Source organism: Saccopteryx bilineata, chromosome 1 (genome assembly GCF_036850765.1).
Source record: "Saccopteryx bilineata isolate mSacBil1 chromosome 1, mSacBil1_pri_phased_curated, whole genome shotgun sequence".
Lineage (NCBI taxonomy): Eukaryota > Metazoa > Chordata > Mammalia > Chiroptera > Emballonuridae > Saccopteryx > Saccopteryx bilineata.
Window position 1 is genome coordinate 333,633,389 of NC_089490.1, and position 27,839 is coordinate 333,661,227.

A 27,839-nucleotide genomic window follows, 5' to 3' on the forward strand; every position below is an offset into this window, starting at 1 on the left:
TTACACCATTCACAAAAATAAATTCAAAATGAATAAAGACTTAAATGTAAGTCGTGAAACCATAAGCATCCTAGAAGAAAACATAGGCAGTAAGCTCTGTGACATCACTTGCAGCAATATATTTGCTGATTTTTCTCCATGGGCAAGGGAAATAAAAGACAAGATAAACAAATGGACTATATCAAACTAAAAAGCTTTTGCACAGCTAAAGACGATATGAACAAAATAAAAAGACAAACCACACAATGGGAGAACATATTCGACAATATTTCTGATAAGGGGTTAATAACCAAAATTTATAAAGAACTTGTAAAACTCAACACCAGGAAGATAAACAATCCAATCAAAAAATGCACAGAAGAAATGAATAGATACTTCTTCAAAGAGGTCATACAGATGGCCAATAGGCATATGAAAAAATGCTCAACATCACTAATCATTAGAGAAATGCAAATTACAACCACAATGAGATATCACCTCACACTAGTCAGAATGGCTCTAATTAACAAAAGAACACGTAATAAGTGCTGGTGAGGATGTGGAGAAAAGGGAACCCTCATGCACTGCTGGTGGGAATGCAGACTGGTGCAGCCACTGTGGAAAACAGTATGGAGATTCCTCAAAAAATTTAAAATGGAACTGCCTTTTGACCCAGCCATCCCACTTTTAGGAATATATCCCAAGAACACCATAGCACTGTTCCAAAAGGAGAAATGCACCCCCATGTTTATGACAGCATTGTTCACAATAGCCAAGATCTGGAAACAGCCCAAGTGTTCGTCAGTGGACAAGTGGATTAAAAAGCAGTGGTACAGCCCTGGCCGGTTGGCTCAGTGGTAGAGTGTCGGCCTGGCATGCAGAAGTCCCGGGTTTGATTCCCGGCCAGGGCATACAGGAGAAGCGCCCATCTGCTTTCCTTCCTCCCCTTTCCTTCCTCTCTGTCTCTCTCTTCCCCTACCGCAGCCAAGGCTCCATTGGAGCAAAAAGATGGCCCGGGCGCTGGGGATGGCTCCTTGGCCTCTGCCCCAGGCGCTAGAGTGGCTCTGGTCGCGGCAGAGCAATGCCCCAGAGGGGCAGAGCATCGCCCCCTGGTGGGCAGAGCGTCGCCCCCTAGTGGGCATGCCAGGTGGATCCCGGTCAGGCGCATGCGGGAGTCTGTCTGACTGTCTCTCCCCATTTCTAGCTTCGGAAAAAATACAAAAAAAAAAAAAAGCAGTGGTACATATACACAATGGAATACTATGGGGCCATGAAAAAGAAGGAAATCTTACCTTTTGTGACAACATGGATGGACTGGAAACTATTATAGATATTAAATGAAATAAGTAAGCCAGGCAGAGAAAGAAAAATATCATATGACCTCACTCATTTGCAATCCAATGAACAATATGAACTAAAGAACAGAATAGAGACAGAGGCAAGATCAATGGATCCAGAGGGAAAGTGGACAGAGGGAAAGGGGATGAAAGGATGGGATCAGAAAAGGGAAAGATATTGGTGAAATTATACACACATAACACAACGTTATAGAGAGCAGAAAAGCTAATCCTGGAGGGAAAGGGGGAGGGCGTTGGGGGAAGGAGAGAAAGGAGGGTGTTGTGGGGAACATGGGAGGGGTATGTATTTGGGGGGACACTAGAATCTATGTAAACACAATAAATTAATATTTTTTTAAAATGATGTTTATAAAAGATGGGTAATATATAGTATAGACAATATTTAGTGGAAAAAGCAAGCTACAACATTGCATGTTTGTTACAGTCACAGCTAACAATATAGGCATTGTTCATAAACGTCCAGAAGAAAAATACCCAAATGTCAACAGCGATTGGTCTTTGCATGGTGGGATTATAAATTTTACTTTCTTCTACTTTTTCATACATTCCATGCAACTAAGATGTTTGTTTTGCTGTGTTTAGAAAAATCTCTTCAAAGGAGTATACGCTTAAACCACTACAAGAACATTTTGTGATTTTTAAGAGGTGTTTACACAGAAGAATCCTTGAAAACAAGACAGATGAATTAGGCCTCATTCTGTTCCTAACCCTAAGCCATAGGTCAGGATGCTAACATCCTCTGAGTACGGGAGTTAACAAGAGGCAGGAGGTACCCCACCACTTCCCACCTCATACCACCATCAACACCCACATACACACACTCCCCGACCTCAGCAGCCCTCCCAAGGTAAGGTGCATACCCATAGCAGCCTAACTCTAGACTGAGACAGAGGTGGATACTTACTGGCTCTGTGATCTTGAATCAAGAAGCAGTATAAAGAAGTGGTTAAGTGAAGTCCCACTACCTGGATTTAAACCTGGGCAGGTTATTTAAATCTCTGTGCTTCCATTTTCTCATCTATTAAATGGGAATACTAACAGTATATTTCTTTTGAGATTTGGGGGAAGACAAAATAAGTTAATACATGCCTGGCACTTAGTAGGTACTCGATACGTGGTATTAAATATGGTGGCTTATAGCTGAACATTACTTTCTATTTAATAGGGATTTGAGAATCCTCTACTAAATGGTTTCTCAGGTAATCTCTAGCTCTAAAACATTATGTTTCCAATTATCTAGAGGCTACAGCTTCTCAAACTATGATTTTGAAAAATATGTGTAGGGTCCAAATCCAGCCAGAAGAATTGTATATGAATTCCAGCTTTGACTTCCGAGAGTCAAGAAGCATGTCCCAAAAGGACCTCCATCTGAAGGCCATAGCTGTTGATTTTTCATGCTGGATTTTATATATATATATATATATATATTATACAGACTTTTTAAATATGGTTTTGCCAGAGTGGCAGTATTCTTACAGCCAAAAACCCTAAACGTTCCCTCGAGGTCACATGCGACATGATTTAACATTTTAGGTGTTTTATAAAGATGTAGCACATTAATTCATTCATTTGAAAAGGTAAGTGCTATGGAACTAGGAGTGCCAAACCCTTAATATTTAATACAATATTAAGAATAATAGAAAGAGAAGTGCCTTGCCTGTTCATGTGAGTGGATACAGAGAAGCTATTGAAAAGCTTAATTTCCAGAGCACTTAATTCAGGAAAGTGTTTGGCAAGTGAAGTGAGTATTTGGGTTTGAGAACGTAGCTTGAGGAGACTACAAAAAACACCCTTAGGCATATGGTTGGTGACCATGGCCAAGACGCTGGGAAGACAGGGAACTGAGGTCCAAAGTAAGAGCACTCTGAGAATTGGTTGTTCTTGCTTTGGGAGGGAGCCTTTGATGCCCAGCCTGGCCCACTGAGGACCCAAACAGAAAGAAAATCAGGTCCCGGGTCTGCTCAGATGGACCAAGGGGGGTCTTGGATTCACAGCAAGGACGTAACCCAGCCTCTGTGTTTTGGATTTAAATTAATCCCAAATCAGCTTAATTTAAGAGAGGATGTTTTAATCTCGTTGAAGTGAGTTTATAACTTTTACATGAGTAGTGGAAATACTATTTGCCCCATCTCTGGTGGTATAATTGTCACTGAAGCAAGGAACACCTGGGTTTGAATTCCAGATTCAAAATTTATTAGCTGTAAGACTGGGGCAAATTGCTTAAGCTGTCTGTTCCCAAGTTCCTCTTTATAGGTGCTGGGAAGCTTCTGTGAGATGCTATTTCAAAGTGCTGAGCACAGAGCTAGGCACATAGTGAACATCCAATAAATGGTAGCCATGGCTATATTGTCCTTGATCCTGACAACAACTCTGTGAGGTGGTGGCTGTGCTGGTCCCTGTTCTAAAGATGGGGAGCCTGAGGTTTAGAGAAACTGAGTAGTTTGTCCAAGATCAGACATATAGAAGCAGAGGAAGAGCCAACATTCAAAGCTCCATCTTCACACTTAACTTTAAGGTTTTCCGATTGCCAGACAAGTCAATGCCTTCCTCTGAATGTAGCACCAATGAGCTGTTCCTATCAGTCAAACAGCAAGTGCATTTTGAGCAGCTGCTTCTCTTTGCATGTGCACTTGGGAAACCAAGGAGTAACAACACTTGCCCCAGAGGCTCTGGCAAAGTGATGCAGGCTCCGAGTTTCGCTGTCCCTGATTCTGATCCAGACTACAGCAGTTAAATGGCCAGTGAGATCAGGTCAGCAGTGTGGCCAGGTATGTGAGTCCCCATAATTACAGGTAGTTGTGGGGGGAGGCTGAAGTACAATGTTCAGAACAGTGTCTGGGAAGTCTGCTTGGCTTGCTGCAGTATCTGGAGCTTGGGGCAGTCCAGAACCAATACCACAGCTTGCTGAAACTGGACATCTGAGGTCTTGCACTGCACCCTAGCCTTTCTGATCAATAGTTGATTCAGTTTTGTTCAGCAGAACACTTACCCCTTATTGTCCACCAGTCACTGTCTGGGTTTCGAGTTGCAGCAAGTCCTCATCATACTTCCCAAAACTCAAAAGCAGGCAGTCTGTCATCATTATTCATGCTCATGAACACAGATGCCCACATCCCCACCAATCTGCCTTAGAGTAGCAAACAAACCTCTCCCATGCAATCTGAAAGAGAACCTTAGGATGCCAGTGGGTTCAATCATTTCCAGGCACCCCTGGCCACCTCCGGCAGAGAGGCTCCCAGTTCCCCAGCTACATAAAGAGGGCCAAGTTGATATCGGAGTCACCAAGCCCAGGGTCTGAGCCCCTCAGGCTGGACCTCCCCAGGGAACCTTGGAATGGAAAATGAAATGTCTTTGTAACACTCTGAGTTCCGTTGCACTTTCCTTGTCTGTGCACAGATCCTGCACTCAGTATACACACCAGTTTTCACACTTGCTGGTCCTACCCTTCATGTTTAGGTCCATTTTAAATGTCCCTATCTGTACAGTATCAGGAGCAAGGTTTCTTTCCTTTGAACCACTAAGGTATTTGTCTTCTTCTATTGATCACTTTTGTTACTATGAAATATTTCAGACATAGAAAAAGTATATATATAAAGAAGAGCTATGTGCCAGTCATCCATCTTGAGAAATGAAACATTCTAAATACATTTAATGCCTGACCTGTGGTGGCGCAGTGGATAAAGCGTCAACCTGGAAACGCTGAGGTTGCCGGTTCAAAACCCTGGGCTTGCCTGGTCAAGGCACATATGGGAGTTGATGCTTCCTGCTCCTCCCCTCTTCTCTCTCTCTCTCTCTCTCCCCCCTCTCTATAATGAATAAATAAAATCTTTAAAAAAATAAATAAATAGATTTAATGTCCACTCTATTCTCCTCCCTGATCACTTTCCCCTGCCTTTTGCCACCCCAATGTAATCATTGTAATAAATTTGGTGTTAGTGATTCCCATGCATGCTTTAATACTTATATTCTTAAATTATATAGTATTTTTGTATATGTTTAAACATCTTAGCAATCATATCAAAATAGGTATCCTTCTTCAACTTCCTCATTTCTATTATGGGTTTGGTGATAGTACCTATGCTCAAAATGTTATTGTAGGCCTGACCTGTGGTGGCGCAGTGGATAAAGCATCGACCTGGAAATGCTGAGGTCACCGATTCGAAACCCTGGGCTTGCAGGCCTGGTCAAGGCACATATGGGAGTTGATGCTTCCAGCTCCTCCCCCCCCCTTCTTTCTCTCTGTCTCTCCTCTCTCTCTTTCTGTCTCTCCCTCTCCTCTCTAAAATGAATAAATAAAAAAAAAAGGTTATTGTAAAGACTGAGTTAATACATACAAAGCACATAAAATAGTGACTGGAAATTAATGTGTTAAATAGATGTTAGCTATATTTTTTTCCACTTATCCATGTTATACATTTAGACCACTGATTTTAATCATTATATCTATATATAAAACATTTTATTGTATCAGTAAACTTAAATGTAACTTCTCCGTGACCTGTTGATGAGCATTTAGTTGTTCCAAGGTTTTGCTATTAGAAACAGTTTTGCAATCAGCATTCTTGTACATGTCTCCTTGTACATGGGCAAGTTTTTCTAAATTATATGAGAAAGTGGAATTGCTGGCATGTATCTTCAATATATCTTAAGTCACCTCTGACAAGTATTATAATGGTCTGTGTTTGTGTATGTGTGTATGCACACATGTGCATGCATGCACACAAATCTTTTATTCATAACAGATTGTAAACTCTTAGCAGACAGGCCTAATGACATTTAATCATTCATTGATTCTTTTAGCAAATATGTATTCAGCTCCCAGTATGGGCAACATGCTGTTCTAGGTGACAGGATACAAAAATTAAATGCCATGAATTGTCCCCCAGGGTCTCTGTACTCTGGAAGACACACTCAAGACACATGTGGTTAGACTGGTGGTTATTTCAGAGGGGAAGGTTTTCACTGATTATTCGAGATGAGCCAGGTATTGTATGTACACTCTCAGTCAAACCCTTCATTGATGACACTTCTTATTAATTGGGTGCCTGGGACTAGTGGTTAATCTTGACTCCAGTTTCTTCTGATGAGAAAGCACTATTTTATTATGTTAAGAGCACCTACCACATTTCCAGTCCCGGTGTCACATGTACGAACTGCATGAACTTGTACAAAGGATTTAACTTCACTAAGTTCCTGCTTCCTAGTCTGGAAATGGTACTAATAATATTGTCTATCTAAAAGGGGCTTGTGAAGATTACGTAAGAAAATGAATTAGAGTATCAAGTGCAGTGATTGGCACAAAATATATATGCTCAACAACTGGTGGCACAGTGATCATGTTGAATAGGTCATCCACTAACCTTTTAGAAATCAGCACAGCCCTGGTCAGTTGGCTCAGCGGTAGAGCGTCGGCCTAGCGTGCGGAGGACCCGGGTTCGATTTTCGGCCAGGGCACACAGGAGAAGCGCCCATTTGCTTCTCCACCCCTCCACCGCGCTTTCCTCTCTGTCTCTCTCTTCCCCTCCCGCAGCCAAGGCTCCATTGGAGCAGAGATGGCCCGGGCGCTGGGCATGGCTCTGTGGCCTCTGCCTCAGGCGCTAGAGTGGCTCTGGTCGCAAAATGGCGACCCCCAGGATGGGCAGAGCATCGCCCCCTGGTGGGCAGAGCGTCGCCCCTGGTGGGCGTGCCGGGTGGATCCCTGTCGGGCGCATGCGGGAGTCTGTCTGACTGTCTCTCCCTGTTTCCAGCTTCAGAAAAAAATAAAAAAATAAAAAAAAAATAAAAATAAAAATAAATAGAAATCAGCACAGTGGGAAATTTTTAAGATATTTTTGCTTTCCTCTTTGCACTGTGAACCATCAGCCTATTTACCTATGCTGACATTTTAAAATATTACAAGTTACTACTTCTTCTATATGAATGCATATTCCTGATATATTTGATCTCAGCCTTTCTTTAGAGAATGGGAGTACTTTGTTTTGCTTTCTAAATTTTTTCATCTGCTTTGGCTCTAATGAACAGAAAGAACTGATAACTCGCTGTGTTCCTTTTCATTCCCCTCTGCACCCTGGGTTCAGCTTCCAACCCATGAGCTCTGCCAGCAGCTGCACAATTGAACCTCTAGAGGGAGCTTAGCAAGTATTTGAGTCCATTGTTCTGCCTGCCTTTGGGCAAAACTGCCTTTAAACCATAACTGAAAATATCCCTATTGTGAATGGATCCTCAGAGAAAAATTCCAGTATGATTTTCCAAAATAGATTCAGACGCTGCCCAGATTGCTTCTATGACATGCATCTTTCATTTCACCAGAATTGGGTTTCGTTTCAGAATGGTCTCCAGCTCCCCACTGTGGCCCCTCCTAGGAATTTTTCCTAAATTAAGCAAGCGTGCCGGGGCTCCGAGAGACACAGAGGCCCTATCATTTGGGTGCCTCTTTGTCCTTCTGCAAGAAATAGGCATAACATTTCACAAATAATGAGCTTCAGCTGAACTGTAATCTGCTCCATCTATTGCAGAATGTTTAGAATTCATCTTGTCTCTCTAAGGAATACCTTCTGTTATTGATACTTTTCTGGATTTGTAACCTTATATTTAAGGCGTGTACTGCTTCTGCTTGAATTAATCAGTTCTGAATAAAATGTATTTCTATTCCCTCCAAACAACAGACTACTGTCAAACACTTGGGAAATAACCTGGTAGGCATATTTGGCTTGCAGGTACAGACACAATCCTCTTCCTATATGCCAGAAAGAATGATTCTGGGACCTGCATCTCCTTTAAAACAGAAAGGAGAAGAGAGTTCTCAAGTATTAATGGCCATCAGTAGAATGGGGAGGAGACATATTCTGCATCTGTACAGGGCTGACAAAGACATATAAGAAGAATTTATTGCAAAATCAACTTTTGTTCAATGTAAAGAAAAACTTTTTTTAAAAAAAATGCTGATATCTCCATGTCTTGAAGTGCTATACTGGAAGCTGAAAAAAAAGTCTCTCAAAGATGTTACAGAAGGGGGTGGCAAGAAGGACCAGCTGAAAATATCTTGTGAGAAGGACTTACTTTCCTTGTTGGCCTTTTTATAATGATATTGACTTTGGGGGGATATTTTTCTCCTATAGTGAAATACTATTTTTCTCTCTGGTGTTATACAGTACTATGGAGTCAGAAAGGAAGGATGCGTGCAGTGGGACACAAGAGAGGAAGTGATTAAGGAAGGTTTCCTACCCCTGAGATCATTGAAGGAAGTTAGGGAAAGTTGGGGGCTTCCAAGGCAAAGGTATGAAAAGATAAAATGTCTTGGTTATTCAAGACATGTTTTCTGGAATGCCTTGACTTATTACCATAAGGTTCAGAGTTAATACCATAAGACAGGGGTCAGGAAGCTTTTTGGCTGAGAGAGCCATGAACGCCACATATTTTAAAATGTAATTCAGTGAGAGCCATACAATGACCCCTGTATGTTATGCATTATCCAATAAAAATTTGGTGTTGTCCCCGAGGACAGCTGTGATTGGCTCCAGCCACCTGCAACCATGAACATGAGCGGTAGGAAATGAATGGATTGTAATACATGAGAATGTTTTATATTTTTAATGTTATTTTTTTTTATTAAAGATTTGTCTGTGAGCCAGATGCAGCCATCAAAAGAGCCACATTTGGCTCACAAGTCATAGGTTCCCAACCTCTGCCATAAGAAGTAAAGGTTAATACGTCGAGGTGATATTCAAAATATTTATTGACCTTTATGCCATGATATAAGCCTGTACTCCATAATTCAAAATGAAGGCCAGACACTTTACACAGCTGGTGGATATATCAGCCCAACGAACACATCTGAAATTTTGACCAGAATATCCCAACTAAGGAGTAGCAAATCATATCTGCAATTTTTTTTTCATTTTTTAGAGAGGAGAGAGAGAGACAGAGAGGGAGAGAGAGGAGAGAGAGAGAGAGAGAGAGAGAGAGAGAGAGAGAGAAGGGAGGACGAGCTAGAAGCATCAACTCCCATCTATGCCTTGACCAGGCAAGCCCAGGGTTTCGAACTGGCGACCTCAGCATTTCCAGGTCGACGCTTTATCCACTGCACCACCACAGGCCAGGCCATATCTGCAATTTTGAAATATCACTCTAGGAAGAGGATGGATAGCAAAAGTTCTTAATGATTGTGAATGTGATGAGTTGAATAGGATTTATTCAGCAAGTTTCAAGAAGCAATGCTACATTAAACCCTAAATCCAGCTATGAAAAATAAGCCTATCCTTCAGTCCAGAACAACAACAAAACCTACAACTTGCTAAAACGAAAACCAAGTTGTTGGATTACAAGAAATGTAACCCTATCTCCTTCTCTTGTTGTTGGTGCCAGACTGGTTTTCAGGCAAAGCCTAGTTTGGCATTGATTCAGAGCGAATTTGCTGAAAACAGCAACTTCACATGTTGATATTTCTTTCTCCCGGTGACACATGAATCAGAAAAAGAAGTAGGGATGATTAAGACAGGGAGGATAAGCATCAGATAATCCAAAGCCAGACAAATGACCTCCAAGTCAAAACCAGCCAACCAACCAAAGTCACCCTGTCACTCCACCCAAAGTGTCTTCCTTCACTTTCCGTACAGGGAGAGTCATCAGCACTGTGGACTACAAGTCATTTCCAAGGGGGTAATAATGAATGTTTCCATCATCCCCGTGTGGCAACATGAGGCCTGAGCAGCATTTGGTGGACATTGGTCACTGGGGTTGTCGGGGATATTTTGGGGGACTGTCAAGCTCATAGGGCACAAAGGGAAGTCTGGAATGTGAGAGCACGAAGAGGACCCTGAAATAGCTTCACTTAAGGCTCATCACTGGTGGATTATTTAGGGTCAACGCCAGGGTTTCACATGAATGGCACTTGTGTGTGTGGCTATAAATGGCCAGAGACACTCCCTTCCCTTTGCTGTCTACAAAGAGAACCTTAATGAGGCATATCTGAGCTCTCTCCCCAAACTCCAGCTCAATCTAGCATGTCAAGGAACTGAAGGGCATGAGCCTCAGTCTCCTCCTCTATAAAATCAATCTTCATTGAACTTATGGAATTGCTGTTACATTCACATAAGATACTAGGCTGTGGTGGACAAATTGATCATTGCTGTGTAAGGGTCACATCGCATTGTTATTGTCATTCCCAAATGAGCTCAGACAGCATTGAGGAGGGAGAAGAAGTGGAGTCTTCCCACTGCAACGTGGAGTGGACTCTCAGATTCTTCCATAAGAGGGACACGTGTGGGCTTCCAAGCTCTTAGAAAATTTGTGCAGTGGAGAAATAGCCAAACCCTTCTGGGCAGTTGTGGGAACACCAGGGGTCAGGGAGAAGAGACAAACTCAGGGAAGAGAAAAATCATTGAAAGGGTCCTGGAGGAATATATTTGAATTAAAAAGACTCCTGGCTTTGGAGTCATGTGGTCTGGGTTTGGACCCCAGCTAGCTCCTCCCTCTCTGGCTGTGTGATTCCAGAATATTACTTGCCCATTCCATCTGTAAAGCAGGCATGAGTTTTACAGGCCTATTTTTAAAGTGTTGTTACAAAGATTTAAAATAAGGTCTTTTAATTGAGCCAAAAATAATAAATATCAATAAATAATGACTATTACTAAAGACCACTGACTTCAGTGTAATTCAACAAAAAAATACGTGTTCATGCAAATATATCACTTGTATGTGGAATCAAAAAATAAAAAGTTGAACTCATAGAAACAGAGTAATAAAGTGGTTGCCAGAAGCTGAGGGATAGAAGTAGAGAGAGTACAAATTGCAGTTATAAAGGAATATGGCTGAGGACCTAATGTATAGCATGGTGGCTGTAGTTGATAACATTACTGTATAAGTGAAATTTGCTGAGAGTAGAACTTAAGTGTTCTCTCACACACACAAAAATGTAAACGTGTGAAGGGAATCCTTTCACAATATATAGGCATATCAAATTATCACATTGTATACTTTAAATATATTACAGTTTTGTCAATTATGCCTCAATGAAGCTGAAAAAAAAAATACATGTTCATAGTGGAAATGCCTGCTCATGGACTGTCAGGGCTTGAAGAAATCCTGTGTTCACCTAATTCACAGATGAGGAAGCTGAAGCCCAGAGAGGGTGGCTCAGGGTCACACAGCTATTGGTGACAAAGTTGAGCCTCCAACAAAAGTCTTCAAAAGCCAGAGTAATTCTTTCCTCATCATATCCCTAAAATACTTCCCAGGACTGGGATGCGCCCCTTAGATCCCATGACTGAGAAGCACATGCAGCCTTCCGAATGCTTGTGCCGCAGAGTGTGCAGATGCTCCGAAGGGCAGCAGACGGGGTGCAGGCTGGAAACCAGATTGGCATGGCCAGGCCTGGGACCCTGTGGGTCACAGCTGGGGGATGGGGGAGACAGAAAAGCCAGATCACCAAGTCTCTTTTTGAAGATGGGAAGCCACTGTAGGGTTGTAGAGGGCAGAATAAAACAGTCAGACCTGTGTCTAAGAAAACTTATTCTAGCAGTGCTCTGAGGATACTATTTGGCTTTGCTCAGGAAAACACCACCAGTACAGAGTATAACAGTTTACAAAGTGTGTGTGTGTGTGTGTGTGTGTGTGTGTGTGTGTGTGAGAGAGAGAGAGAGAGAGAGAGAGAGAGAACAAGACAACCCTTGGAGAAAGATAAGGCAGGTACCCATCCTTTGGACAAGCAAAACCAAGGGTCATATGTGAAGCAGTCTGTCTGAGCCTAACTGGCCATGATGAGGCTGGCTCAATCTCAGCCCCTTGCCCACTGCACCACACTGGGTTACATATGGTCTGCGCATGTCAGTCATTAAAGTCTCCAGCTAAAGTAAAATACATTGAGAACAGAGAACATTAGATGCTTTTAATATATTACTAATTTTTTCTGCTACAAACCACAAAGTTTAATAACAAATCGTTTATAAGAAATGTTAACAAATGTAGTTTTCCACAACAAACACTTAAAGTTTCAAGGCTGTAAGACAACAGTACTTAGAAATATTAAACAAACTTTTTAATATCAAAAGAAATCTCGATTTGTGTCAGCTGTTGCCCAAATTACCCATACTTTCTGTGTCATGTTTTTTTCATCTATAAAATGAGAAGAACAATACTATCTGGCCCTGGCTGGGTACCTAATTTGGTTAGAGTGTTGTCCTGATATACCAAGATTGCGGGTTTGATCCCCAATCAGGGCATATATAAGAATCAACCAATGAATGCACAACTAAATGAAACAATAAATCAATGTTTCTCTCTCTTTCTGCCTTCCTCTCTCTCTAAAATCAATAAATAAAATTTTAAAAAGAACTTCATAAAAAAGAAAAAGATTTAAAAGTGCTTGTAATAATAATACATGCCTCATTTAATTGTTGAGAGGATTAAATGAGTTAAGAGATGTAAATCTATTTACATCAATGTAAAACTATTTATGTCTGTATACGTTTACATTCATGTCATGTTTATATGTGTTCACATTTATACGATATATAAATTTCCTACTTTTATCCAGTTCTAAACTGTTTCTCAACAAAACAAGAAGTTATAATATGCAGAGAGCACTGGTTTTAGGGGGAAACACAGTGCTTTTTTCTTTCCTGGGAGCAGCTCCTTTGCAGCAAGGGATACTGTCTTGCTCAGAGGCATTTTCCATGTAGGTATGAAATGCTCACACTGAAAGGTCATGCTGGGTCTGCGGCTACACATGGTCCACTGAATGTACCTCAGGGAGTTGGGAAGGGGTAGACATGGAGCTGGCTGCGGGCCTGTTCTCGATGCATTTCTAGTGTTCCCCCCTCCCAGTCCAGCAGCAAGATATGTGGCTGCCGTGGTCAGGTCCCCACTTTCCCTCACGGTCCTTTGGAATGGTCAGGTGGCCCCATGCTAGCTACAGGGGAAACTGGGAGATATGCAGAAATATACAGACTATCTCATCAGCTACTGTTTCTACCACACTGGTCTGGGAGAATTTAAAGAACTCTGAGTCAGCAGTTCATTGCTGGTTCTACCTTTTAAACTTGTTTCTTAGAATTGAATTTCAGTTTTTCATTCTAATTCCACATACTTGGACCCCGTGGTGACATCCCTACAGTAGTTAGTACCTTGGGTCTTATGAACTCAAGTCCTGCCACTGAAAGGCAATTCATGAGTCTGGATCCTGGCTAGCTGCTGCTTACCTAATCTGCTCACTACCCCTCTAGTACCTGATGTCAGATTCCCTGTTCTACACATAGCACCTGTCTGTCTGGGCCTCTGCCTTCTGTTAGATTTGTCAGCTAGACTTTCTCTGGCTCTCTGTTGCCAGAACCTTCCCTCTGTTGCCTGTTACTTGCTTTCTGTGGCCTGTTCTCAACAGCCTGGTCCACTCTGGTTTAACTCTATTATTATCTAAGACCTGATTCTGACAAGGAAAAAACATAAAGAAAAAGGAGAAAAGATACCATGAAAGGAAAGCAGAAGAGAGAGGCAGAGTGATATTATAAATGAACATTACACTTAGAATGAGGTCCAAGTCTAATCTCTGCCATTTTCTGCCTATAAAACCTCAGCCAAGTCACTGAACCTTTCAGAAACTTTAGTTTCTTCATCTGTAATTGAAAGAGGCAGGTCAGATGACCATTACAGTTCCCCTTAAAGTTTCGTAGACTTTTGAGAGTAAGGAATAAGAAGGCTGAAGCATAAGCACTGACTGGGAGGTATTATGGGCTGCATTTTGAGTGAGAACTACTTAAGAGTATCAGTCCTTCTGTTTAAACATTTTCCTGGGCTTTACTAAGTAAAGCCTGAAACCTGGACCTTCAAAATGGAGAAAGAAAGGAGTTGGCTTTAAATATATTTCATCTGGCTATGATGAAAGTATTAAAATTGCACAAGTAAGAAACATATAGGGCACTTCACAGCCTGCTCATTTTTGCACTAGCTGGAAGAGACTGAAATACAGTACGTTCTCAAATTAAAGAAACTCCTTGTCAAAGACCCCTCAATCCATCTGGTTATCATTATTAAAGCATTATGGGGTACATGTGCTTTCCATAGGAAAAAAAATGAATAATCCCTTCAAATATGTAATTTCATAGGTTTTGAAATATGAAGGCAACTGGTAAGGGAGCTATCAAAGCAGTCTGAGGTCCAGTGTGAGTTGTCAGGGGGAAATATAAGAGAATTTTCAACAACTGACGGTTCTACTGATTCTAATGCCAAGGCCTAGTATTGTTAGAATGCTTCTTGGAATTCCTAAAGACTGTTGTTCATTGTATGGAGGCATCTGAACCCAAAAGATAAACTCCGAACCACCTGGACCATATTAGAGTGTCTGGGACCTGGAAGGTGTAGAGAGAGGCCCACCCAGATGTGCCCTCAACACAAGTACCCGCCCAAAGCACCGCACAGCTGAGAACTTCTGTTCCGCTGGCAGTGGCACTTGATTTCAAGAGCACTGTGCCCAGGGGCAGCCTGGCCTCTGAATACACCAACCTTAACAAGGAAACATTTGTCTTTAAGATACAGTAGAAAGAGTGAGGAATTCGGATGACCCTTGACTTGAGCCAGATCCAGGCCACCAGCCCTCTCATTTGTACGGTTTGTGACCCTGGGCCAGCACAGTGCCTGGTTCATAGGAGACACTTAGTAAATTCCTCTTGACCTGAACCACTGAACCAGGGCGATTACTTTCTTGATTTGATCATCAGCTTCTGTCTTATAAGATAGTGTTTAAGAACAGTGGCTTTAAAGGCATAACAATACAGAGGCGACTGGCGTTTGCTGCGGTGGCTTGTTTGCTGTTGTTGGAGCCACTCGACGTGGGCGGGCTAGGCGTTCGTTAGCAGGTCAAAATGCAGATTTTTGTGAAGACCCTGACCGGCAAGACCATCACCCTGGAGGTGGAGCCCAGTGACACCATCAAGAATGTGAAGGCCAAGATCCAGGATAAGGAAGGCATCCCCCCTGACCAGCAGCGGCTCATCTTTGCAGGCAAGCAGCTGGAAGATGGCCGCACTCTTTCTGATTACAACATCCAGAAAGAGTCTACCCTGCACCTGGTTCTGCGCCTGAGGGGTGGAATGCAGATCTTTGTGAAGACCCTCACTGGCAAGACCATCACCCTGGAGGTGGAGCCCAGCGACACCATCGAGAATGTGAAGGCCAAGATCCAGGATAAGGAGGGCATCCCCCCTGACCAGCAGTGGCTCATCTTTGCAGGCAAGCAGCTGGAAGATGGCCGCACTCTTTCTGATTACAACATCCAGAAAGAGTCCACCCTGCACCTGGTTCTACGCCTGAGGGGTGGCTGTTAATTCTTCAGTTTTGCTTTCATAGTGCCCAGTGATGACATTACTCTGCATTCTAGCTGTTTGCCCCAATTTAAGTTTAGAAATCACCATTTCAGTAATAGCTAAACCTGTTCAAAAAATAGATGCAGAAAAGGCTTTTGATAAAATACAACACAATTTTATGTTTAAGACTCTCAACAAAATGGGTATAGAAGGAAAATATCTCAACATGATAAAGGCCATATATGATAAACCATCAGCCAACATCATATTAAACGGCATAAAACTGAGGACTTTCTACCTTAAATCAGGAACAAGACAGGGTTGTCCACTCTCTCCACTCTTATTCAACGTGGTGCTAGAAGTTCTGGCCAGAGCAATCAGACAAGACAAAGAAATAAAAGGCATCCATATCGGAAAAGAAGAAGTAAAGCTATCACTTTTTGCTGATGATATGATCCTATACATCGAAAACCCGAAGGACTCCACAAAAAGATTATTAGAAACAATAAACCAATACAGTAAGGTCGCAGGATACAAAATTAACATACAAAAGTCCATAGCCTTTCTATATGCCAACAATGAAATATTAGAAAACGAACTCAAAAAAATAATCCCCTTCACGATTGCAACAAAAAAAATAAAATACCTAGGAATAAACATAACAAAGAACGTAAAGGACCTATATAATGAAAATTACAAAGCATTGTTAAGGGAAATCGAAAAAGATACAATGAGATGGAAAAATATTCCTTGTTCTTGGATAGGAAGAATAAATATAATCAAAATGGCCATATTACCCAAAGCAATATACAAATTTAATGCAATTCCCATCAAAATGCCTATGAGATTTTTTAAAGAAATGGAACAAAAAATCATCAGATTTATATGGAACTATAAAAAACCCCGAATAGCCAAAACAATCCTAAGGAAAAAGAATGAAGCTGGGGGCATTACAATACCTGACTTTAAACTATATTATAGGGCCACGATAATCAAAACAGCATGGTATTGGCAGAAAAATAGACACTCAGACCAATGGAACAGAATAGAAAGCCCAGAAATAAAACCACATATATATGGTCAAATAATCTTTGATAAAGGGGCCAACAACATACAATGGAGAAAAGAAAGCCTCTTCAACAAATGGTGTTGGGAAAACTGGAAAGCCACATGCAAAAGAATGAAACTCGACTATAGCCTGTCCCCGTGTACTAAAATTAATTCAAAATGGATCAAAGACCTAAATATAAGACCTGAAACAATAAAGTACATAGAAGAAGACATAGGTACTAAAATCATGGACCTGGGTTTTAAAGAACATTTTATGAACTTGACTCCAATGGCAAGAGAAGTGAAGGCAAAGATAAATGAATGGGACTACATCAGAATTAAAAGTTTTTGCTCAGCAAGAGAAACTGATATAAAAATAAACAGACAGCCAACTAAATGGGAAATGATATTTTCAAACAACAGCTCAGATAAGGGCCTAATATCCAAAATTTACAAAGAACTCATAAAACTCAACAACAAACAAACAAACAATCCAATAAAAAAATGGGAAGAGGACATGAACAGACACTTCTCCCAGGAAGAGATACAAATGGCCAACAGATATATGAAAAGATGCTCAGCTTCATTAGTTATTAGAGAAATGCAAATCAAAACTACAATGAGATACCACCTCACTCCTGTTAGATTAGCTATTATCAACAAGACGGGTAATAGCAAATGCTGGAGAGGCTGTGGAGAAAAAGGAACCCTCATTCACTGTTGGTGGGACTGTAAAGTAGTACAACTATTATGGAGGAAAGTATGGTGGTTCCTCAAAAAACTGCAAATAGAACTACCTTATGACCCAGCAATCCCTCTACTGGGTATATACCCCAAAACCTCAGAAACATTGATACGTGAAGACACATGTAGCCCCATGTTCATTGCAGCACTGTTCACAGTGGCGAAGACATGGAAACAACCAAAAAGCCCTTCAACAGAAGACTGGATAAAGAAGATGTGGCACATATACACTATGGAATACTACTCAGCCATAAGAAATGATGACATCAGATCATTTACAGCAAAATGGTGGGATCTTGATAACATTATAGGGAGTGAAATAAGTAAATCAGAAAAAAACAAGAACTACATGATTCCATACATTGGTGGAACATAAAAATGAGACTAAGAGACATGGACAAGAGTGTGGTGGTTACCAGGGGTGGGGGGAGGGAGGACATGGGAGGGAGGGAGGGAGAGAGTTAGGGGGAGGGGGAGGGGCACAGAGAACTAGATAGAGGGTGGCGGAGGACAATCTGACTTTGGGCGAGGGGTACGCAACATAATTTAATGACAAAATAACCTAGACATATTTCTTTGAATATATGTACCCTGATTTATTAATGTCATCCCATTACCATTAATAAAAATTTATTTAAAAAAAAAAAAGGCATAACAATTGGGATCGGATCCTGACTTTACAAATATTTAACCTCTCTTTGCCTCAGTTTTTTCATTTCACAGATGGAGCCTAAGTGCTGAAAACAGTGCCTGATACATAGTTAGCACTATATATTTACTTATTATAAAGAGAATATTCTGAAATTTTCTAGCACGTGATAAATACTCCAAAAATACTATATATAATATTTTCATTTTCTTTATTTTTTACTTATGTTTTATTTACTTATTTTATCTATTTTCATACATATTCTAGGCCCCTGTCAGAGTCTTTACACCCTCCAATAGCCTCCATGAAAAATTAAAAAAAAAACTCCCTTCAGCTGATCAAGTGCTTTCATGAGACAATCTCATTTGACCCTGACTTCAGCCCCCACTCCTGCAGAGGTCCCGTTTCCTGGCTTGTTCTGGCTGACCCCACAAGGGGGGTTGGCGTTCGGATGGAGAGACTTACTACTGACGTCTCTGAGACACATCAGGTCTCAACAGCATTTTCTGCTACCTTCAAGGGCTACTTTGCAAGGTGTGGGAGGTGATTCTGTTGTTGCCATTGCTGATGTTGGTGGGGGTTTGTTTTCTCACTGGGAGTAAAACAACTTTGAAACTTCTCATTTGGAGGAATTTAAATGTCTCTTCAGTTTACTTGTGTTTTGTTAGGTGGTGAATAACACATGGGGAGAGAAATGGAAGGGGCTAAATCCTTAAGGAATGCAACCTCCTCATTGAACGTTATGAAATTGAAAAACAAAATAAACCATTACACGCAGAGTGCTGGTGAAAATGCAGTAGGATGACTATATACTGCTAGTGGGGTTGGAAGTTGCCCCAGCCTTTCTGAAAGTGATTTGGCAATATACCTAAAGGAACTTAAAATTGTTTATATAGTAGTCCCCACCCCCTTATCTGATGTTTCACTTTCCACGGTTTTGGTTATCTGCGGTCAACCATCATCCAAAAATATAAAATAGAAAATTCCAGATAAATAATTCATAAGTTTTAAATTGTGTGCTGTTCGGAGCAGCATGATGAAATCTCGTGGCTTCCTGCCTCAGCCGTGAATCCTGCCTTTGCCCCTTCTGTAAACGCTGTGTTTGCTCCCCGCCTGCTAGTCATTCAGTGGCCGCCTCTGTTCTCAGAGCACTGTGCTGGGAACACAGTGCTTGTTCAAGTTACCCTTATTTTACTTCATAATGGCCTCATGGTGCAAAGAGCAGTGATGCTAGCAAGTCAGATAACCAAAGAGAAGCCTAAAGCACTTCCTTTAACATATATAGGGTTTGGTACCATCTTTGGTTTCAGGCATTCCCTGGGAGTCTCAGAACATATTCCTAACAGGTAAGGGAGGCCTACTGTAGTAACCTTCATGAAGGCAGGGATATTTTGTTTGCTTTAAATTTTTTTTTCTTATTAATGTATTATCAGTTTAAAATATTGTGCAGTTCCTAGTGTGTGTTCATTAAAGATTTGTTGAATAAATGAGTCATCAGTTTCTTAAGTCCACTTACAGTATTTCAATCTAAAAAAAATACATAAATGCAAACAAAGTTTATGTGTGCTCATCACAGCATAATTTATAATAGTGAAAGTTTGAAAAAAAAAGAAAGTTTGGAAACAATTATGCAAAATGTTTCTATTACAGTTTTTCAGTGTTTTTTAGTTTTTTAATGGTATGTCAGGTTGAGGTTTTAGTATATGAAAATGCTTATCATATAATTTTAAATAGGGATAAAAAAGAAGAGAATGAAATTTCTATACAGCATAATCCCAATTTTGTCTAAACAAAGATTTTTTAGCACAAAATAAATATTAGAAGAAAATAAACAAAATGATATAATGGTTATCTCTGAATGATGAGAATAAGAATAATTTTTATTTAATTTTTAACTTTTTAGAATGTATAATAAAATAAAATACTTAGGAATAAACATAACAAAGAATGTAAAGGACTTATATAATGAAAACTATAAACCATTGTTAAGGGAAATTGAAAAAGATATAATGAGATGGAAGAATATACCTTGTTCTTGGCTAGGAAGAATAAATATAATCAAGATGGCTATATTACCCAAAGCAATATACAAATTCAATGCAATTCCCATCAAACTTCCAATGACGTTTTTTAAAGAAATAGAGCAAAAAATCATCAGATTTATATGGAACTATAAAAAACCCCGAATAGCCAAAGCAATCCTAAAGAAAAAGAATGAAGCTGGGGGCATTATAATACCTGACTTCAAACTCTATTATAGGGCCACGACAATCAAAACAGCATGGTATTGGCAGAAAAATAGACACTCAGACCAATGGAACAGAATAGAAAGTCCAGAAATAAAACCACATATATATAGTCAAATAATTTTTGATAAAGGGGCCAAGAACACACAATGGAGAAAAGAAAGCCTCTTCAATAAATGGTGCTGGGAAAACTGGAAAGCCACATGCAAAAGAATGAAACTGGACTACAGTCTCTCCCCCTGTACAAAAATTAACTCAAAATGGATCAAAGATCTAAACATAAGACCTGAAACAATTAAGTACATAGAAGAAGACATAGGTACTCAACTCATGGACCTGGGTTTTAAAGAGCATTTTATGAATTTGACTCCAATGGCAAGAGAAGTGAAGGCAAAAATTAATGAATGGGACTACATCAGACTAAGAAGTTTTTGCTCAGCAAGAGAAACTGATAACAAAATAAACAGAAAGCCAACTAAATGGAAAATGATATTTTCAAACAACAGCTCAGATAAGGGCCTAATATCCAAAATATACAAAGAACTCATAAAACTCAACAACAAACAAACAAACAATCCCATAAAAAAATGGGAAGAGGATATGAACAGACACTTCTCCCAGGAAGAAGTACAAATGGCCAACAGATATATGAAAAGATGCTCATCTTCTTTAGCTATTAGAGAAATGCAAATCAAAACAGCAATGAGATACCACCTCACACCTGTTCGATTAGCTATTATTAGCAAGTCAGGTAATAGCAAATGTTGGAGAGGCTGTGGAGAAAAAGGAACCCTCATACACTGTTGGTGGGAATGTAAAGTAGTACAACCATTATGGAAGAAAGTATGGTGGTTCCTCAAAAAACTGCAAATAGAACTACCTTATGACCCAGCAATCCCTCTACTGGGTATATACCCCCAAAACTCAGAAACATTGATACGTAAAGACACATGCAGCCCCATGTTCATTGCAGCATTGTTCACAGTGGCCAGGACATGGAAACAACCAAAAAGCCCGTCAATAGATGACTGGATAAAGAAGATGTGGCACATATACACTATGGAATACTACTCAGCCATAAGAAATGATGACATCGGAACATTTACAGCAAAATGGTGGGATCTTGATAACATGATACGAAGTGAAATAAGTAAATCAGAAAAAAACAGGAACTGCATTATTCCATACGTAGGTGGGACATAAAAGTGAAACTAAGAGACATTGATAAGAGTGTGGTGGTTACGGGGGGGAGGGGGGAATGGGGGAGGGAAAGGGGGAGGGGGAGGGGCACAAAGAAAACAAGATAGAAGGTGACAGAGGACAATCTGACTTTGGGTGACGGGTATGCATCATAATTGAACCACAAGATACCCTGGACTTGTTATCTTTGAATATATGTATCCTGATTTATTGATGTCACCCCATTAAAAAAATAAAATTATTTAAAAAAAAAAAAAGAATGTATAATAAGTATATATTACTTTGTTTTTCAACAAATTGGATTGTACATGTTATACAATCCTTATTAAACTTAGAATCAGAGGGAGCCAGGCTTGTGACCCAACTCTGCAACTTGCTGGTTGTGCGCTGACATTCTGAAGACTCTGTGGGACTCGTACGATATACGATATGGAAGTGTTGTTTTGCAAAATATTAAGCATGAAGCCAAACTATGAAATGGTAGCTTTCATAGCAAAGTGTTGTGGCAAGGTGGCACTTCTGAGAAAGTTGTCCAGAGTTTCATAAGAGCCTTTTCTAATGGATGTAAAAATTCCCAACAAGTTGGGAATGACGTTGTCAGTTCCTGGAGGGAGGACCCTGTGTGTTTTCCACAGTACAATACCTGGCATTTTGCAGGTGCTTGCTAACTTTCACTGTGGGAGTATAGAAGGGTTAAGGAATTGCTGATCTGCTGCGTTAATTTGTCAGAGTAACGGTGAACTGTAACACTGGTGTACAGCATGAGTCATTTTTCTGGCAGTGAGCCTAACCTCTCACCATCATCTCCACACAATTCCTTTGTTCCCTCTTCATACATAATCACACTGAATCCTCATAGAACCCTGTGCAAAGGGGTCTGTATTATGCATGGTTTATAGATGAGGAAGCTGAGGCCAATGGAAGATTAAACAGATTGCCTAAGGCCACATACTTAAGTAACCATTGGAGCCAGGGTTCAAATTCAGGTCTCCTTGGCACCTACATTCTGTGCTCTCCCCCCTCACTGGGCTTCATTCCATGGGAGTGACGAGGTGTTGTGTGTTCTGCTGGTCTTGCTGAATGTGGAGGCTTCCTGAAATATTCCAGGCAGTCCTTTTCTAACCTTTTCTCTTGTTGCTAGCCAGAAACAAAGAAAACTCAACATCTCCAAATCTGGATAGGAGTTAGGTAAAATGCTCCTTTGTTACTGGGTTTAGTAAGAACCCTTAGATAAATGGCTTATCTCAGATATAGAGACTGAGCAAGCTACATCCATGAAAGCCATGTCTTCCCATTGGTTACCATGAGATTCCCTATGTTTGCCTAATTAGGGGCACAGGCCTCTCACTTCTTTCTCCTTAGATTTAGTAATGAAGTAACCACAGCTGGGGAAGTGCTCCTTGACCTCTCCAATAGCCTTTGCCTCTTGAAGATGGATTCCATTTATATTGTTCTTCCAAGTGGTATTTATTCAACAAAGCTCAGCAGTTATCTTGGTATAAGGGGGATATTCTCCCAACGCCTAAGAAACCAGCTCTGAGCCTATGCCAATAGCTGGGTATTGTAAGCTTTGTGAACCAATTGACTGGTTCTTTAGACAAAAGCAGCAGTCCACCGTTGGTAATAACCCAGTGCCATTCTTGTTCAAGAAATTGAATTCCCTGGACTTACATGCCCATTCGTTGTCATGGTGCTTGTGGTTGTAATAATGGAATAGGCCGGTGGATAAACTGGGCTGGCCGGAGAAATAAAAAAAGGGAACATGGTCCCAGATCCCAGCCTTTGTTTATCCTGCCCAGGTGGGTTCAGGCAGGCTTGGGCTGGGAGAGATTTTGTTCATGGAGGCATGTTCATCTACTCGAGTTGACATAACAGCACACCATAGACAGGGTGGCTTAAACAGAAATTTATTTCCTCACAATTCTGAAGTCTAGAAGTCCAAGATCAAGATGTTGGCAGATTTGGTTTCTTTAGAGTCCTCTCTGACTTGCAGATGGCCAGATGTTTCCTTGTGTCTCATTTCAACTCTCTCTGTCTGTTGTTTGTGTCCTAATCTCCTCTTTTTCAAGGACATCAGTCATAGTGGATTAAGGCCCACTGTAATGACCCCATTTTAATTTAATTACCTCTTTGAAAGCCCTAGCTCCAAATACAGTCATATTCTGAGGTATTAGGGGTTACGATTTTAACACATGAATTTGGGGGTGAACACAATTTAGTCGATAACAAGAGACCTACAGAGAATCAGAATTGAACAATCACTTGCCACAGTCCAAACCCTGTGGGCTAATGTTGGCAGCTCCTCCATGCTTGGGCCCAGGGCGCTAATCAACTCCAGGAGAGGAAAAGCATCACAGAGATAGTGAAGACCCCAGCACAGAGGCCTAAGCAGTGCTGAGGAACAGAAATGGGGGCTGGCCCCGTCTCCCAGGCTTGAAGCATCCAAGGCCTATACGTCTTCTGCCTTCCCCACATAATACACAGGAACATCATGTCTTGCTCTCTCTCCCTCTGAAATGTATGTTGGAGTTGTCCCTTCTCTTCTACACATTTCTGCCCTGGAGTAAAGTATCTTCCTCCTTCATAAGGATGGTAGTCACAGCCTATCACTGCCTCGTAGCCTCCAGCCTCCCCTCCTCCCTGGTCTTCCACTCAGCTACCAACAGGCTCTTTAATGAGAAGGTTGAATGGTACTTGTCACCTGATGACCTTCCTCATTGCTTATAGGATAATTTGCATTCCTTAACATGCCTCATGAGACCATGAGTCAAAACCTTCAGTGGTTCCCCAGTGACTCCAGGGTAATATAATTAACTTGCAACCTGGTCAGCCCTATCCCTCCAGCCTGACTGCCTAATGTATCCCACCCCTCAGCCCACCCCAGATGGTCTAGCTCCCAGATCTCCGCCTCTTCCCTCAGGCACCACAGGCCTGCTCTGCTTGAAGAACTTTCCTGCCGCTAGGTTTGAAGAACTGTTCAAAGGCAAGGTCTAATTTAAATGTCACTTTTCTGGGAAGCCTTCCCCCTGCTCTTCCCCACACTCAAGGAGAACTGTTTTCTCCCTACTCTGTGACCCTGTAGCACTAGATACATTGCTGTGTCTGTGCTTAAGATCTTGAATTGTTTCCTTTTCTTCACTTTAACACTAGGATGTGAGCTCTTTAACAAATGAACTTCCTCTTCTCCAGCTCTGTCTCTCCACTGCTCCACACAGCCCCACGTGTAGCAGGTAGTCAAGAGACAGATGCTAGGTGAGTGAAGAGATGAAGTCATGGGTGTCTCTTCATAACTTTGTTGGTGATCTAACAGGCATTATGCTGTGACATTATCAGGTAGTCACAGAATATAAAAGCTGGAAGAGACCTAAGGGGGAAAAATTTCTAGCTGTTGGGCAGATAAAATATATTATGCTCACTTTGTTAAAGATAGCACTGCCCACTTGGAGGCCATTGCCCAGGTGATATTAATGTGTGTTGGGGGCGGGCTGTGGGCAGGCAGGATCCTTGTAGCCTGGGGCTTGGTTTTAGGACTAAGCCTTTCCCACCCTTTTTGATGTGGGATGGTACAATCCTATCATGCCTCAGAAAGTAGAGACTTCCCTATTTTGTATATTGGATTAAAGGTTTGGATTTCTACACTATAAAATAGGGGCAGAACTGGAGCTTGCACTTTTGGTTCCTGAGATTAGCATGAGAGAGCAGAGAGAGCACAGCAGAGAGCAGAGAGAGGCCGTGGAGGAGGCCAGGAGAAGCAGCCAAGATGGCGGAGTGTTGAGTGAGAGGCCAGTTAGAGCAGAGTTTGTACAGGGAGAAGAAAGGAAATGGGGAACAGAGGTGAATAAGTCTGGTGAGCTTGAAACCTTTGATTCTAGGAAACTCAGATAAGTCAGTAGCTTTGTGAGCACTGAATGCGAGTGGGTTTTGGAGCCCAGTGTGTATTTTTTACTTGCCTGCCGGGTGCAAGCTAGAATTAAAGATGGCGGCCCACCAGTTTTTGGTTCCGTTGTTTCTTTACTGACTGTCCGAATCCAATGTGAACCTGCATGGGCCAGGCTGCTGTGATGGTGGCCCTGGCTACTGGCTTTACACTAGCGTAGTATCTTTCAAACAGTTCTCTCATTATCAGGTAGTCTGATGTTGTCCTTTTCAAATTTGAGTGGGGAACACTTCCTTAATAGTGTCCATGACCAACCTGTGTGCAGCAGCATGTCTGTCTGCTCTGGGCTGAGCCAACAGTTTGAGACAGTCCGCAGAAGTGCTATACAGTGCAGTGTAAGTTACGTCAGAAATAGACAGGAGAAAATGGATCTAGAGGCAGAGGCTAAACACACCACTTGCCTCAAGAGTCCCCACATGCCCCCTGTGTGATGGGGCAGCGCACACGGACACATGGAGGCCAAGCATGGCAGCTTCACGGTCTGAGCTCTGGTCCTAGTAGAACACACCGTGGCTACTTAGCAAGTGAATTCCCTTATTCGTGTTATTCCTCCTGCAACCTCCCAAGAACAAGATGCAGAAAAATGTTCTAACACTGGTCAAAGCCGAAAAGATACAAGTACTTACCCAGCACAGAACTTAAAAGCTGGAAGAGACCCAAGGGGAAAAATTTCTAGCATAGGATCTTTCAAACAGTTCTCTCAGCCATAGAACCTTTTATTCGAAATCTCAAATAAGGAAATGTAATGTGTAAAGCAGGTGAATATCATGATAGCTGGGTTAAACTATAGTGGGGAAGCAAGGCAGGCCTTATTCCCATGACACTCCCCATGTGACACCTCTGGAATCAACCTCTGAGGACCGAGCAGAGTCTCTAAACTTTGAATTGTCATTGCTAATCCAGTTGCCAAACCACGGAGACCAATATTCATTCATTGTCAGTCAGTCAATCAGTCGGTCATATTCTCTCTCTTTCCTTCTCTCTCCCTCCCTTTGTCCAAACATTTATTACACTTCTACTACAAGCCCAACACTAAGGTAAAAGAAAGACCTAGTACCTGCCTTAATGGGCAGAGAAACTTGTAAACAAACACTTGCTGTAAATCTGACCAATATATTCAGAGCTCAGGGCTGGGCAGGTGACAGTGAGGTAACAAAGAAAGGAAAGGGTAATTGATTTTCCAGCCCATGACAGAAATAAGGTTCCCTGATGCCCACGCCAGTGATAGTCATTCCCTACCCCACTGGTGCTGCAGGAATAAAGGGGAGCTTTCCTGCAAAGCGCCCAGGCCTCCGGCTCAGCTGCTTAGCCGTTACCCCAGCAGTGCCTGTGCAGAGGGCACGAGCAGCTGGCCCAGGAGGGAGGGCGGGCAGGGGGAGGAAACCTCTCTGCAGCGCCCAGGACCCACAGCTGCTGCTCCACAATGAGCAGGGCCAGAGCCTCAGCCCGATTCTTTTGTCTGGGGCCACTGGGGAGTTTGGAAAGCCTTTGTGCCCAGAGGTCTTTAAATAACGTTTTCACTCATGAGTAAACCTGGGAAAACCCAGGCTCCCTTTCAATAGAAAGGAACTGAGCCCATTAGAGAAGGAGGAACCCTCCCCTCCCCTTCACAGTTACTGGGTGGACAGGCGGCGGTGGAGAGGGCCAGGCCGCTGCTCTCAGTAGCCACATTCCAGGCCCCATTTGGGTCCACCATCTTTCCCTTCACACAGCTGAGTTCTGGGACAATGCCTTACCCACCCTGTAGTTGGACGTGTTTGCACTTTCTGCTCAGGAACCAAAGGTTTGAGACTGAGATATGTGACCTGCAGTCATTTTCTACTGGGTCTCCTTTGACTTAGGAGCCCGCAGCAGACAGGAACTTCGTCTCTTGCCATGGTTTCCTTGGTGCTCTATTTGTGTTTGCGTGGGCTGGAGATAATACCTACTGTCAGTGAGAGCCCCTGAAGATTTCTAAAATAAGTACTTATAGCGTGTGGAGGACCCGGGTTTGATTCCCGGCCAGGGCACACAGGAGAAACGCCCATTTGCTTCTCCACCCCTCCGCCACGCTTTCCTCTCTGTCTCTCTCTTCCCCTCCCTCAGCCAAGGCTCCATTGGAGCAAAGATGGCCCGGGCGCTGGGGATGGCTCCTTGGCCTCTGCCCCAGGCGCTAGAGTGGCTCTGGTCGCAACATGGTGACGCCCAGGATGGGCAGAGCATCGCCCCCTGGTGGGCAGAGCGTCGCCCCATGGTGGGTGTGCCGGGTGGATCCCGGTCGGGCGCATGCGGGAGTCTGTCTGACTGTCTCTCCCTGTTTCCAGCTTCAGAAAAAATGAAAAAAATAAATAAATAAATAAATAAATAAATAAATAAAATAAGTACTTAGTATATACTAGCAAG

At 41.9% G+C, this 27,839-nt stretch overlaps 2 protein-coding genes across 2 annotated transcripts in view; both read left to right on the forward strand.

The window, feature by feature from the left end:
• The window catches only part of ME3 (malic enzyme 3), a 227,275-nt gene that overhangs the window by 50,930 nt on the left and 148,506 nt on the right, over positions 1–27,839 (forward strand). The gene's annotated exons all lie outside the window — the stretch shown is intronic.
• On the forward strand, positions 15,107–15,734 carry LOC136320530 (polyubiquitin). The gene has a single exon (XM_066253694.1). It carries the CDS (start codon positions 15,191–15,193, stop codon positions 15,650–15,652), a length of 462 nt encoding a protein of 153 aa, XP_066109791.1. The 5' UTR covers positions 15,107–15,190; the 3' UTR covers positions 15,653–15,734.